The sequence below is a fragment of the Calypte anna genome, chromosome 2, assembly GCF_003957555.1.
Source record: "Calypte anna isolate BGI_N300 chromosome 2, bCalAnn1_v1.p, whole genome shotgun sequence".
Classification (NCBI taxonomy): domain Eukaryota; kingdom Metazoa; phylum Chordata; class Aves; order Apodiformes; family Trochilidae; genus Calypte; species Calypte anna.
The window spans coordinates 131,134,323-131,150,382 of NC_044245.1; the positions used below are offsets into that span (position 1 = coordinate 131,134,323).

The following is a 16,060-nucleotide window of genomic DNA, read 5'->3' on the forward strand; positions in this document are numbered from 1 at the left end:
GGGATTTACCTATTTGCTGCACTATAGTTGAGCACTTGCACTTGAACATTAGTTTCACTAAAACAAGGGAAAAGTGAACAATTCAGTATGTCAAATTAATGATACAGTGCTTGGTTAATGAAACTTTAAAAAAAACTCTTTTAAAACAAAGGTTAAAACATCTTCCTGCTTTTCAGTGAGCAAAGCCTTATGCAATGAAACTATTACCATGTACACAAGTTTCTTTCCAGTAAATTGCTAAACCTTGATAGCTTTTAGACCAATTTACTGTTTTGAAAGAAAAAAGGCAGCACCTCACAATATGCTCATAGCCACATTTACAGCAGAGAGAAGGGCAATGGGAAGGTGTTCAACCACACAACTGTGATAGAACATGAGATTGGAAATCAGTCCTTAAGCTAGAGCAACGTATGTATTTTTCTAACTTGGTGACATCCGCTTGCTCAATTTCAGGTTCCTTGTCTAAATCCCACTGAAATTAACATCTCTTGAAACAGTATGGATGGGAACCTGTATTTAATTACATCTGCTAAACTACTTTCCTGCTAGCCACACAGAGGGAGGTAACAAATTTCCCCAACAGAATCCAGCCCAAGGCAAACAAGGAGTAAAGCAGTAGAATCTGAAGAGGAAACTACTTTCCACAGCGAGTTTTAACTGTGTCTCTGTTGCTGTCACCTCATCAGTGCTAAACACCTTGACCTACTTTGAAGACTTATGTAAAATAGAAGATTTGGAAAGCTTACAGAACTTACATGAGTATGTTCATAAATACAGTTGTCAATAACATCTGTCAGAGTTGCTCCTTCATCCAATAGGCCAATGGAGTAATTTGCATCCTCAAGAAATCCTTTCATCTCAGCCGTATTCCACAAAGCCGACAGTCATAAACCAAGAAACACAAGGGATGGGCTTCCAAGCCTTATATCCGGGTCCTTAAATTATGCAACAAACTGTACAAATAAAACATAAACCAATGGGAGAAGAGGCACAAAGCATACTATGCCACTATTTAAAAATTAGAAAGAACTTTTTATATCTGCTGTACTATAAACAGTAACACAGTCTCTACAAACATTTTTTGACTCTGCCCATGCTTCATTTGCCAGGGATAAGGACAGTACAATTCTACTGAAGCCAAGAATAAAAGAAAAGCAGTGTCCTGTTAATCTGATACTAAGTTACAGAGAGTAAGAAACTACTGATGCTAGGATGGTCTTGAAAAGCATCCCAGACTATGTGCACTGATCTGTGTTGAGCTTACCCAACTATGAAAATACTGCAAGTGTTGCATAGTTGTACAAACACCTCAGCTCAACTATTCTTAAATACAGAAACTTAAGTTACATTAGTATTTAAGTATGCAATGGAAAGACTGCCTGTAATACAACATCTCTGCATTTGCTCAAGAAAACTTGTAGATTACTGATTAATATTGTATTTTATTTAGATGCTAATTTATAACCATTGCATCCACACATTATATTTGCTAGACATTTATTTTGTTGTTCTCTTCATAAGATTACCTGCAACACTTAAAAATCTTAATTTCAGTAGAGGTTAAATCGAAAGAAGCCACTATCTAGTAGGGTTTATAATGACAGTCTCAGTAAGTGGAAATTATATTAAGACAGAAACAGTCAGTTTTAGCCCAGCTTTTCTTTCATCTTCCTTATTCTCAAACCTTCACTGCAAATTAGATGCTGTTTATAAGCAGTGTTTCCCAAAAGACAATGTGAATCAAGGCCCAAAGACATAAAACATTGTCAAATATACAGTTTTAGAACACAGATGAACCAGTCAATCCCAAGTACAAATCAACAGCCAGCAAAAACTAACAACTGATACTACACCTTCATCAGCCCTACTTGATGAATACAGAAATCTGCAGTTCACATCCCATTACAGCTGTAGTCTTGTTTAAAGCAGTTTACAGCAACTGATTGAGACTTTTAGTTGTTATCTTCATGACTAACACAAGACTGATCAACACCAACCAGCTAACTAGATTCTCTCTTTACATGAGCACCCAAGAGGTCTTTTAATCTCTGCAGAGATTATGTAAAATAAGACTGCTGTCTTCTAAAACCACCTGTGTTTGGCTTCAAAACAACAATATTTTTCTGATTAGAAGTATTGATAGAAACCAAGAAACATTACAGCTGAAGATAAATGCTTCACAAAAAGCTAAGATGATACTTTTGGCTACAAATAGTCACAAGGCCATGGTATTAACTGTCCTTAATTTCCTCTACAACCTCTACAGTAAAAAAAGAATTTTCCACAATTTGTAACATAACTTTAATCAGCACTGTCAACACGAACACAGTTACTTTTTCTAAAGCTAATAGTAAGCTAAAGAGCAGCTGCTCTGGCTTGTCATTACACTCAGAGTACCTGGGAAGAGAGCCAGCAGAATTTTGTATGCTTTCTGCACAACTCAACTATGCCACCTATGTTTAAGAGAAGGAGAAGTATTTACTCCCAGGTGAATTTAAATCAGTGGCAGCAAGAATTTTCAGTTATATTCAGAAGCTGATGATAAAGACAAGTATGCTGGATAAGAACATACTTATCTCAAGTACAGTGAGTCATACGCTTAGTTAAGTGAAACCTGAAGATACATAAAAATTGTGAAAGAGCAAGATAAATCCTTACATCTGTAATAATTAATTACAATCAGAAAACAACCAGGTGGTAGACACTACAACCAGGGAAAAAAACCCCATCTTCAGTCAGTCATATATCAGTTTAAGTTAAACTGTGTGTGTTGAGGGGCTAAAACGCCTTAAAAAAACTACCCCACTGAACAAAGGAGACAAGTTGATAAACTAAGGCTGACTTTGCATCAGTGATACAAATATGAACAACACAGTCATGTTTACATAACTACTGCCACTCTCTGAACAGGTACTTTCACCAGTGTCCTTGATTTGCTAGATGACTAGCACAAAGTCCTCAACATGTTCACCTCCATAAAGTAGTCATGGTTTCCGGGAGCAGAGTACCAGAAGCTTTTTGCTTCAAAGAAAAGCTTGTATCAATATGTTACTGAAAATTTTACAATAGCTCTGGAGTACTCAAAACATGAAGATCAAAAGAAGAGAAGTGCTAACAGCAGAGTTTAATTTTTTTAGTATCATTTCTTTGTACTATGACTGAAGCAGCCCAACACTTAACTGGATTCTGAAGTACTTCATGCATCCTCAGGAACTTGTTGGTTATGCAATAAACACATAAAACTTCTCCTACAATAATAACTCTTTCGTTGTCTTCTTGAAAGACAAATAATATCCAAAGAGAGAGGAATAAGTAAACAGCCATGGTGAACACATGCAAGGGCTAAGTGATTCCCATCTTTGGCAGATTATGCAAATATAGCAGATCTGTTTGCCATTCAAAACCCTCAAGTTTTTTTTTTTTTAAACTCTTTCATGACACAGTGCTTCAAAGGAAAATTTTTAATTTCAAATTTGTTGTGCACTGCATCCAGATCTGCAACATCTTTTAGGACATACCTAATCTGTCCTGTGACTGAAGATGTCCAACAAAACTCGGTGGCAACATTTTGATACAGTAACTCTGTGTACAGAATGAGTTTCCATGGTCCCAGGGAAGTCTTTCCTTCCCCCCACTCATATCCCAGCAGTAAATGCTGTTAAGTACCTGAGGCTAAATGGATGCAGTTGACTGGGGTGACAGAAGTCTTTCTGAGCTTCGTTTTACTTATTAAAGTTGGACAAATTCTGACTCTCTGATCATTGACTCACAACTCCCTAGTACATTGTATAAATCTGCTAAAAAGAAAATTGAAAGAAAACCTAAAGCATTTTACATATATACAAGGGTACTATCTAGCTAGCTTTTACAATTTCGGGACTTTTTTTTTTCATACTACAAACCACCTCCTACACTCTGAAGCATGCAGATGGTCAAGAGTCCTCTTCACTGCATGAGTGCACATCTCCCATCTGTGCTGCTGGGAGGTCCCAGCACCCCCATGGAACCCTCAGAGCACTCAATGGTCTTCAAACTCAGACACACAGACACACACACCATGCCAGCCAGCTGCAGGTGCCTTGTAGTGGAATTGAAGCAGCTTGGTCTAAACAAGCTGATTTAGGCTAACTTCATAGCCTTCTTAGAAGAAATTGTAGAACACTTTCCTCCAAAAGCTGCCCTTTTACTTTCTGGCATCAAGGGGTGAGGGTGAGGACTGTTTTAAGAACAGAATGAGGGAACGAAGCTTCTTTATCACCAAATCCTCAAAAGGAACAAAAACACTGATACATTAAGTCAGCAGCAGGGTAAGTTAGAAGTTTAGTCTCACTTCAAGATTTTAAGAAAAGGTATGCTTGAGAGCAGAAAGAAGTGTAATAATTTCAGACAAGCAGGCTACTGCATAAAATGATGGGTATGTTTTACTCAACTAACTGACCACATCAGCTCTGAACAATAGCAAGGACTAATCAGGCTGCAAGAACTTTGTTAGCCTTGATGGTCATTTTTCTAACAGACACTGTCTCTTGTAGTTCATTCATCCAGAACCATCTCATGGTTAAGAGGCCAGGAGGAACAGGAATTCATGCTAGTACACACTTAATAAAAACACGAACAAAGTAGTATAACCTCACCCAGACTCCAGAACAGCAGTTCTGCTGTTTCCAAGCATGTCCTTGTCATCCAAACTTTTTTAATTTTGCAAAATTCATCTAACAAAAAAAGCAAATATTAGCCTACCAACTTCTGCCCCCAGAGTTGAAGCCCATTCCTCTCCAATTTCTCCTGCTCTGGTAGAAATTACATTGTTTTGGTCTTGCTGAGAACAGATAGGAAGAATACTGAACAGAAAGAAAACTGAAGTTCTTACCAGGACTGCTACAGAGCCACCAGAACACAGTGTGCACTTGAAAAATGTTTAAGGGATTAATGCCTGCAGTAGAACTTGGGACTGTCCTATAACCTTACCCTGTTCTGACTGACCTCTGCCCTGTAGGGGGAAGATAATCAATGATAAAGTTTGAGAGATCAAGTGAATGCACATAAAGAAACCAAGTGGATGGTTTACAACTTCAGTGTCTGTAAGGTGAGTCAGAAATCATTACAGTACGGAGTTCAGTCCTAGCTGGAAGTGCTGACTTAATGCAAGTCATGATTTGACAGACTTAATGTGGCAACACCACCCATTTTACCACCTGAAAGGTTAGTCTGCATAGTGCTCCAGGACATATATTTTAGGGCAAACAAAAGCTGTCAAGTGGTATGAGAACTTCTACATACGCATGCGATTGCTTTCTTTGAAGTAAGCATTACATCCTCAGGCTCTTTAGGGTTTAACAAAACAACTTCCCAGATGAGGAACTTAAAGATAAGTTTGCTTAAAAACTGCAATTAATGCAGACATCTGGAACACAACAATATTAATTGCTCTGAAAAGTGACTAAACAAAGGCTTGTCACATGCAAGCACCCATAACAAACAACTCTCAGGGTTTTTTTTACCTTCTCAAAACTACAAATTATTTGGTCTGAAAAAAAAAACCAAGACACTTTAAGGTTTGCTTCTTTCATTAAAAACTGCAAAGAACAAAGTTTCTGTAAAATGCTCCCAATACTGCTTTCAACTACATGTCTTATTAAACAAAATAACCATTTATGAGATTAACAACTGCACTGATGCAAAAATCATAATTACATTACATGAATCTCACATTCCTTATGTAAGAATACTGGCTCCTCAGGGATAACAAAACAGAAAATTAGAAGCATTTTGTCTCTAAGATTGGCAATAAAGTACAGAACAGGTATACTAGAGCAGTAAAACCACAAGTCCTCTATTTTCAGTACAAGAAATTCCTACTTAAAATGGGATTATCTTTTTAAAGTGTAGTCCAAGATGGCAGTTCACCAGTTTAACATCCTTACTACTCAGCCAGCTGAATGCAGGCACCACCCAGCTAATGGAAACGCTGAAGCAGGTGTCTCCAACAATGGCATTGGACATGTTGCATTACCAAGCTGCCTCTCAGTACAAAACCAGTGTCACAGCAGACTTAGGTTAGTTGCATCCTACTGTTCTCTCAGGAGTATTCCACACAGTTAAATGAGCAATGCAACAAGAGCACTTCTGCTGAAGTGAGCAAAGGAGGTAGATACTAAAAAACTAACATCCCATCTGACATCTTCTACAGGAACCACACTTGTATTTTCTTGAAGACATTATCCAAAACCAGTAAGCTAGCAAAGCTTACAAAAACATGTACTCTTACAGAAACATAGAATAGTTTGGGTTGGAAGGGACTTAACAGATCATCCAGTTCCAAACCCTTGTGCCATGGGAAGGGACACCTCCCACTAGAACAGGTTGCTCAAAGCCCCATCCAACCTGGCCTTGAACACTTCCCAGAAACAGAGCATGCACAGCTGCTCTGGGCAGCCTCTTCCACTGTCTTAACCCCACAATGAAGTATTCCTTCCTAATGTCTAACCTAAATCTAATCCTTTACAGCTTAAAGAAATCAACCCTTGTCCTATCACTATATACACCTTTGTAAAAAGTCCCTCCCCAGCTTTTCTGTAGACTCCTTCAACTACTAGGAAGGATGCTCTAAGGTCTCACCAGAACTTTATCTTCCCCAGGTTTAACAATCCCACCTTCCTCAGCCTCTCCTCATAGAAGAGGTAATCCAGCCCTCTGATCCTATTTGTGGCCCTTCTCAGGACTTGCTCCAAGAGCTCCATGTCTTTGAGTTGGGGGCAAACACACATTGCCAGCTCATATGGAGCTTCTCATAAACCAGAAGCTGTGAGTCCTTTTCCTCAGGGCTGTTCTCAATCCAATCTCCACCCAGCCTGTAATTGTGCTTGGGATAGCTCCAAGCCAGGTGCAGGACCTTGGCACCTGGCCTTGTTGAACTGTACTTGGTGTGAGCTCACCTCTCCAGCCTGTCAAGGCCCCTCTGCATGGCCTCCCTTCCCTCCAGCCTGTCACCCACACCACACAGAGCTTGGTGCCATCAGAAAAGTTGCTGAGGGTACACTCAATTCCACTGTTCATTCTGCTGATAAACAGCACTAGTTCCAGTACCTATCCTTGAGGAACACCACTCATACCCAGTCTCCATTTGGACACAGAGCCCTTAACCACAACTTACATAACTTACAGCTCTTGTAAGTGCACGTATACTTCTGTGGAACCATACCAGCACTTTCCTTTTATGACAGCACAAGCGAGTTATTTCCCTAAGCTATCCTCTTGCTTGCCAATATTAGTATTTGTTCTTGCCACTCACCCCTAACCATCCAAGCTCTCTGCCCTTGCATTCCCCAATTGCCACTCAGTTCCATTTTAAAAAAAGACTCTTTAAAGCTCTTTAAAGAGATCTTTACAGGCCAGCCAGTCCAGGTAACTACTGCTTCCACTTGGCACAGACAGGGCTCATTAATAGATTAGATTTCAATTGGTAATTCCCTGCATTTCCAATCAACCAGATGTGGCAACAAATGGAACAGATTTTCAAAGAAGCAAGACTTCAGACCACAGTTGTCAGACTGCTCAGGAAACCAGAGCCTGAAGAGCAAGACAACTAAATCACAACTTCTTCTTTGGCCAGTGCACTACAGTGACAGAAGTGGAAAGGACAGTATAAAATGTAAGCAACTTTGATGAGAATGTAGGTACACCTGCCCACAGAAGCTTCCTATTTGAGTTCCACTGGAACATAATTATATTTTAAAGCTCAATTGACCTTTTTGACATTAATTGACCTTGCAAGATGAACAGATGAACTCAAACTACCAATTTACTGGTTAACTTACTTTAGGTGTTTTGAGGTAAGTACCTGTGCTTTAGCACACCAGAACAGGTACAGATTTACAGGTAAATACTTGCAGACTACCACTACCTTCATTATCACAACATTCAATACTGAACTAGTGGTATTTGTGTACATTATATTATTACTGAACATATAACAGATCCAAAATCAAAATAAAATCACAGATTATCTGAATATTCAGATACAACTACAGCTAATCCAGTGGCATTTCCATTCCAGGACAAGCTATACCTTGCTCAGTTTCTGGCAGAATGTCAGTTGGCCAGTTAGAGAAAGAATTATTTCAATGAAGGTACAGGGACAGCCTCAAAGAAAAGAACTTCAGCCAAAGCCAAAATCCCTTTGGAACAGTTTTATAAACTAAAATGCATTTATAGTACCTTGAAATTATATTTTTTATTCAATCCTTCCTCCTGTTTTTCAGCCTTTCCTACACTTCTACTTTATTACTGCTGAAGTACAAAATGTCATGGAAGAGTTTTACCCACATAAAAAAGTGAACCAAATCTCAAACTAACCAAGAGCAATCATCTTCTCAGATCTTTTGCTTATAAAACCCCCTCTAAATTAGTGATATTTAGGGAATTTTCAGTGCTAACTGTATTAACTTGAATAGAACAGTCATCCACATAGGACCAGAAACACACATTTAATTTTGTAACTTTTAAAACAAAATAACCTTTGGAGATAAAGCCAGAGATCATGATAAACCATGCTCACTCTGTGCTTCCCTTACTGCAGCATCTTCAGATCCATGTTAAGTGCATTATTAGGGCACACACACAACTGGCATTTGGACTCTTTGTGGTCTTTAAAAAGTACCTGGCTCCATTAGACACACTTAACCATTCCCATTCTCAAGTTATAAGTTAGAAAGAGTTATATAATTTATAGGTACTAAGCCAAGCAAAAATGCCTTCAGCTAGACAAGCAGGCATTTGGAAAAAAGTAATACCTTATAAAATCAGCTTAACTCAGGTACTACAAATGCATTAAAGGCTATTGTTTTATGTTAACAGAACGGGATAACCACACACATTCGAGAATTTTCTGTCCTGAACTTTGGCTCTGTGCATATATTTTCAGATATCATGGTTTTGTTGGTTGGGGTTTTTTTCTACAATAACTATTTGCCTCTTAAAAATATAAGTGCATTTAAAATTGGTCCACAATTTCCATCCAACACAGAATTCCATTCTACTGTAGCTCAACTACAACTATTTGTGGAAGTGGATAGCAATTAGCAAATAATGGTGACAGGCATTTGGAAAGGCACACCCTTCAGGATCAGCACTGGTTAGTAGTTTACAATAGCAAATTTTAACTATTTAAGTGTAAATTACCCAAGAAATCGCACAGTATTAAGCATATCATGATTTGATATTAACAGTCATGACTTCATAATTACCACTGAGACTGAAGATACAGCATTTTATTTTAGGACTTCTGCAGCCAACAGCCCTAACAAGTAACTCTGACGAAATAGTTTACTCACACATGTTTAAGAAATTAATCAGAAAACTCTTGTGAAAAAAGTATTAGCTGAGTAAAAAATTAGTCTTCCCTTCAATAAGAGCCTCAGACAATATACATGCCCCTATTTTTAAATGCTGGTAAGCTACATCAGGACAGTTACCTTGCTTATCAAAAAGCCCATACATGCTGTTTGGATTTTGCAGAAGTGCTTATCCTCCCTCCCACATACAGATGAAGACAGGCAGAAGTGAGACTTACATGGACAAGTTAGGAGATGGAACCCTACTATCATCAGCTAGGTTCCCAAGGTGGCTCAGCGTTGAAGTCGAACTGTTCTCTATAAAGCACTTCTCCTAAGCCCTCTGGATAGTTGTAAACTTGATCAGAGATCTTGCCCTGTGGGAGAAAATGCATACAAAAATAAGTTTCACATACAGAATAAAATGTTTATCTTCAAACATGTAAGAAACTTTTTAGTAGTGCTTTTAAGAAGGATTGCAACATCCCACCATTAAAGTTTATAGTCATATCAAATGCCCAGTTTTCCGAAGTGAATGTCAGCTCTGAGCCAAATGTAGGAAGAACTGCTAAAACACATTAATTAGGCACATGAAACTGCTTGTTTGTACTTCGCTTTCATTGTCTGAATTGGAAGATTTTCAAAACTAAAGGTGCATAAGAGTGATCCTGCTTTAGGGTAGCATGCCTTAATACTACTGCACTACCCTCCCAGAAATGTTTTAACCCTGTAAGCACTGTGATTCTTCCCCTCCCCGCTTCCTATTTTAGCATTTCATTCCTGTGTTTTCTTCCTCTGCTGTAACTAAACATGGCATGTGGGTGAAAAATAGTGCTTTGTATACTGAAACTGACCACCACACACAAATCCAGAGATGAGCAAGACAGTAAAGAGACAGAAAACTATGCTTCCCTTCAGGAATGAGGAAACATTTCAGCTGGCCATTAAAGGCTATTGCACACAACAGAAAAGCAGTATTTTGAAGTACATTGGTAGCTTACTCAAATTAAGGTAAAACAATTGCACATAACAGTACAATAAACATGAAAAATACTCAAGGAAACATTAACTAGCCCTCCTGAGTTATTCCTTCTAAAAGACACTGTCAGTTGCATGGAATTAAATATGGTACAGAACTGCTCATGTGTAAAACCAAGTTTCTACAAATTCACTGTGGCCTGTGGAATGAAATGTGGAATGCACCAACCTATTGTAAAAAAAGAAAAACCTTTACTGCTGTCATTATTTAACTGAGGTTACATGTGCTGACTACAAAAACCTGACATCTGGGAATCACCTAACCCAAATGATCATCTTTTCAACCCCATTACAGTTAAGCAAACTGCTGAAGTGTATTTTTCCACTTATTTTTGCTACTTGAAAACCTAACTAGTCTACTCTATCAAGTAATGACTTACAACCCAAGTAAATACAATTTGAGAGTAACTGTTTACCAGCAAATCCACAGAGCAATCTCTTCAGCTTTACCATATAAATTAGCAGTCAGCAGCATAATATTAAAAATAAACCCCAGCATTTCAAAATTAATTGAGCTATTAAGGAATTTTGCCAGAATTAACATACATGCAGTGTATTTAATCCTAGCCCTTTCTTCCACTAATGCAACAAGCCAGTAACATTTACTTCAAGTCTGCATACAACAGTTCTAAAAGCTGGCAACACTTCCTTGCTGTAAAGTTAACTAATGGTAGCTCCACTATTTTCTAGTGATGTTCTGATTACAATCAAGAACTCATACAATTTTTCAAGTGATTATGCATCAAGTTATCTTCCCAGCAAAACAAGTCATTAAAAACATCTGCTTCTGGAAAACGTACATGATCTTTAGTGCAAAACTTAAAAAGCTATGCTTCAGACAAATATCACCTGCAGTACAATTAAAATAAGAATTTTCGTGTGACACAAGTGTGTAGTAAAAGTTCCTGTGGAAAAACCAATCATCTTCTGTAGCAATGGTCAACCCTGAGCTGCTCCAAGTTTTAAGTGCTTGTCAAAATTTTTCATAAATGGGATTTATCTGAAGGATCTACAGAAATTTATAGAAAAAAAGTCTTTCATGCAGGTCTGCCAATATTAAACATTCAGAGAGGAAAACTGTACAATTTGAGCCCTTCAAATCATAGTAATTTTACGCTGCTTTAACCAGCACAAAGAATTATCATGCTGTACTGAGACAGAGCAGGGCTATCATTTTAAGCAGCAGAATTGTATTAGATGTCCATAACCCGTATGATCAAACCCAATTTCAGAAAAACCACATTCGTGATCAACCACAATGAAGCTTTCATTCTTTAGGGGTGTTAATTTATGTATAAAAGCATTCTTTGCTGAAGCTTTAAGTTGCAGGAACAATCAGCAAGGCAGCTTTGCCTTTTAATACTCAAGTGACACATATATGTGTGTATTTATATATCATCTGTTGGTATACCATACTAGCAAGTGCCTCCAGTTAAAACAGCTCGGCCAGCAATGCTGTCCTTTAATAGTAACACTCATCTGAGGAACTAAACCCCCTAGTCACCCACAGCACAAACTTTTGCTGGAACAACTGCATCCCCACAGCAATTCTTTTAAGTATCAGCAGGCCAGTAGGGGCTAGGCCCTTTCCAGCTCCCCAGTCCTCTCAGCTCCCTATGTCTGACAGGCCTAAAAAAACAGGTATAGATTAATTTTATTTTTCAAAGAAGATCCACCGCATCTCTCCATTTCTGAAGGGGAACCTTAGTGACCCAAGCTAAAATATTAATGAAACAAACCCTAAAAATACAGCAATATAGTGACCTCACATCTTTACACCAACTGACAATCTTGGAGGCACCGAAGTTACTCTGGTCCGCAAAAAAATTAACCTTCCTTCTGTTACAATAGGCCCTTTCCAGATCAGGGCCAGGGTCTTGTGGTGAAGCAGTCCCCAGGGCAGCGTAGGTCCTGAAGGGAGCACAGATGCCTAAGGAATTCTCCAGTCAACCACACTCTTGCCCCTGCACCATCACATCAACAGCATTTTGAACTGAAGTTTGCCATTGTACCCAAACTAATCCATTACAGAATTAAGCCTCCTTTAAAGGAAGGGATGGTCTTAATTCCGCTCTAGAGCACTCAGTCTCATTTAATTGGAGAGACGGAATCACTTCCAGGCCGTACAGCCCAGCGCTGCCGGGAACACACACCTGCACCAGCTTTCCAGCCAGGGAACAGGCTGCGGCGCTGGAAGGCAGTAAGCCTGCCTCTTGTCTCCAGCAAAGCTGTCCCCACGGAACAAACATTCCCACTGCTGTTCACTACCAAACACATACTCCCCCTCCCTCCCAAAGTCCTTTACAGACCCCTCTTTTTCAGGGGCTTAACAACCTTCCCCCAGAGCTCAGGGCCCGGTGGGGGGAGGGGGGTCCGCAGGCTGTGTGGCTGCGGGGGGGACTCGGCCTACGGCAGGCTGAGCAGGAGGGGAAAGGAGCTCACCACGGCCTGAAGCACACGGGGAGGGGGTGGCCGTGTCGCAAGCATGAGCCACGCCGGCGGCAGCAGCATTGTTCACACGGTGACAGGAAGGAAAGAACTAGACTGGACCAGTCCAGACTGGAACAAACCCCTCCTACCATCACCATTATTCACAACCCCCACCTCCCCCCCAGCACCACTGCCTCCCACATTTATCTAGGGAAGAATAGCGGGCAAGTGCAGTATCCTCAGAGCAAAAAATCCAGCAGGCGGAGTGGAAGAAGTGGGGCAGCACTCCCCCCGCCCGCACTGCCTCACAGAAGACCCAGACACGCGTCTGGCTAGGAGGGCAGGCAGGTCTAAACCCCTTTATTGGGCACCACACAGTGTTTTCATTCAGGGCAGCTATATTCTGGGACTACACAATCAAACCCTGCTCGGTCACCAGAAACTGCTGCAGAGAACGAAACGCAGCGTTTCTCCTGCCTGGCACATGGAGGCTGTGCACGATTTTGCACTGCAGGAGATGCACTTCAGAAAAAGTCCAATGAAGATTTAAGCTCTCTTCCTTCTTAATCACAACGGACCCCTACACACACCTCCCCTTGATGCGCATCTCCTTGGGCTCTGGAACGAGCCGAGACTGCTAACTGGAAAAGACCTGCAGTGCTGTCTAGTAACGAGCATCCTCCTCAGCCATGCCAGCTGCCCCATGTTCCTGTGTCTGCACCATCCTCCCTACACACTCAGGAACCCCTGCTCTCATACCATACACAACCAGTGACAGACATCATTACTATCCTAAGTAATGGGCACCTCTGCTGATCTCTGACCGAACAGGGAACAGCACCACAGCAAACACACATGCACTCAGTTACCCCAAGATCCACGTACGCACACTTTACACACGCACACTCAGCCAGCAGCTCAGCTGCTGGACCCTCTTTCCCCTACTTCCTGAAAGTCACCAGTACAGCAGCGTCCAACTGGACCACAAATACTGGCAGAGGCAGCCAAGTCAAGGAGGGTGAGACTCAACCAAGAGACTTCCAGAAGGACTGGTGGCACCAAACCTGCTACTGCTACACAAACAGACTGTCCAAGGGGAGGGGGGAAATGTGCGTCCTTGAGACGACCAGCAAACACTCCTGGCACAGAGAGAAGACTGTTAAAAGGAGGGAAAAGCTCCACATTCTGCGCCATGGAGGACCCCTGCCCCCTCTCTGTGATGGCAATTCGCCCCGTCATCACAGCACTTGTCCCGGAAAATGTCACTTGTGCAATGCCCTTACAACTCGTGTAGCACGCTGACAGCTCATGCAGCCGCCCTGCTCCTCTGCAATATCCCCCCGTCCAGGGGGACGGGGTGAGGCCCTATGCAGGCACCCACGGGCACAGCGCAGGTGACCGGGGAAAAGAAGCATGACAGCGGGAGCCCGGATGGATAGCCACGGTTACAGACACACAACATGGCCTCTGAGAAGCCGGAGAGAGGAGACGCCGTGACCGTGCCACTATCACTTCTCCGGCCTCTCTGCCTCCTGCCCTCCAGACTGGGCTCCAAGTCTGTCACACAGCTGCTCCCCATGGGCCTGAGGGGGTTTCCTGCGTGAGGGCGCACCCGAGGGGAAGGGATTCGCCGAGACCGGCACGCGAGTCGGTGATCTCGAGCAGCTGCCACAAGGCGAGGGGAAGGCACGCCAGGGTCCCGGAAAGCCCCTCTCCCCGAGCGGTCCAGGCGGAGTCATCCCTCGCCCCCTCCCCAAGAAGCGGCACACAGAGAGGTAGCAACGGCCGGCGGGAACGGGTCTCCCGCCGCGGGGAAGTGCCCCGGCTGCTGAGGGGGAAGACACCACACAGCCCCCCTTCGCAGGAATCCGCCATGTTAGGGCGGCCGCCGAGCCCCTGCTCCCGCTCCCCGCGGAACTGGTGGTCCCCCGGGCTCCCCGCGCCCTGCGGCGATGGGCAAGAAGGGGGAACAGCGGCTCCGGCGCAGCCCTCGCCTCTGTCCCCGGCCTCCCGGTCCTGCCTCGCTGCCTCTCACACGTAGAGCTGTCCGCCATGTTAGCGCGGCGGCCGCTGACCCCCTCCGCCACCGCCGCCCTCCAGGGCGCGGGGTCCGCAGCTCCTGCCCGCCCGTCCCCCGTAGGGCGGCCCCGCATCGCCCGGCGCCTCGCTGCGCGCCGGGGAGAGGGGGAGCCTCGGCTCTGACTCATCCTGCCGCTCTCCATCTGCCGCTGCCAGTGGCAGCCGGTCTCGCCCCACGCCGCCGGGCGAACGGAGAAAGGAACAGCGGGAGGAACCGGCCCCATCCACATCCTTAACCGGCACCGCCACGGCGGCGGTGCTGCCCCCCAGGCGCCCTTCGGCCCTTCCCCTTCGGCCACCTCTCCTCCTTCCCCTCCTCGCACTGCGGGGAACAAGGGTCTGCCCCTCCCTTAGCCCCAGACCCTGGGGAAGGGAGAGTTCCTTTCATTCCCTCCCGCGGCCGGTATCAAGGAACGTCCCGGCCCGCTCCGAAGCGCAGGGTGGGCGTCACCGCTCCTCTCCCTTCCACCCGCCTGCCGCGTCCCTCGCAGCGGCAGCCCCCGCCCGGCGGGGATGCCGGGACCCCCGGCACCGGTACTCACGTGAGATAACGGCCCGAAAGATTTGGTAAATCGTCTTCTCTTTTTAGGCGGAATTTTTAAAGAGGGATGTGGGAACCTACAGCAGAAATACAGGCGGCAGCAGCGGCGCCTTCAAGGGCCATAGGCTGCGGGGGCGACCGGCAGGGGAAACGCAGCACAGCGCTGGTACGAGATGGCACAGGCAGAAAGAGAAAGAGCCGGAGCGGGCCGGGGGGCGCGGGGCTGCGGCAGCTGGGGGCGGAGGCGGGAGCGCGGCCACCGGGCAGCTAGGCGAGCGGCGAGGCGAGGAGAACGGCCAGTTGCCAGGAGCGGCCTTATACTGCGGGTGGGGGGGAGGAACCCGGAGCCACGCGTCACCGCGGGGCGGGGCAGGAGGCGCCGCCGAAACCACCCCCTGCTCCCCCCGGTGCCGCCGGCGGGCAGGAGAGCGGCGCTGATGTCCCCGCCCCGGGCCCCGCCGCCTAAAATGGAGGCGGTGCGGCAGCCCCCGCGCTGCTGCCGGGTCGGGCCGGGACGCGCCGGGCGCAGGTGCGCGCGGGGCGGGGCTCGAGGCCGCTGTCCCCGTCCCGTGTCCCCGTGCAGCCGCCTTCCCGGGCAGGGCCGGTACCGCCAGTGCTGCAGGGGGAGGCCGAGGTAGTT

At 44.3% G+C, this 16,060-nt stretch overlaps 1 protein-coding gene across 4 annotated transcripts in view; it reads right to left on the minus strand.

The window, feature by feature from the left end:
* AZIN1 (antizyme inhibitor 1) overlaps window positions 1-15,811 on the minus strand; it is a 28,632-nt gene extending 12,821 nt beyond the window's left edge. Inside the window, exons 1-3 of one of the 4 annotated variants that reach the window (XM_030444222.1) lie at window positions 15,502-15,811; window positions 9,572-9,709; window positions 756-953 (exon numbers count right to left, since the gene is read on the minus strand). In XM_030444222.1, coding sequence (XP_030300082.1) covers window positions 756-857 — 102 coding nt within the window. In that variant the 5' untranslated portion in view covers window positions 858-953; window positions 9,572-9,709; window positions 15,502-15,811. Of the gene's footprint in view, window positions 1-755; window positions 954-9,571; window positions 9,710-15,421 lie in introns of all 4 variants that reach the window. The other 3 variants (XM_008502673.2, XM_030444223.1, XM_030444224.1) reach the window with 3 other exon arrangements.
* Between the last annotated feature and the right edge of the window lie 249 nt (window positions 15,812-16,060).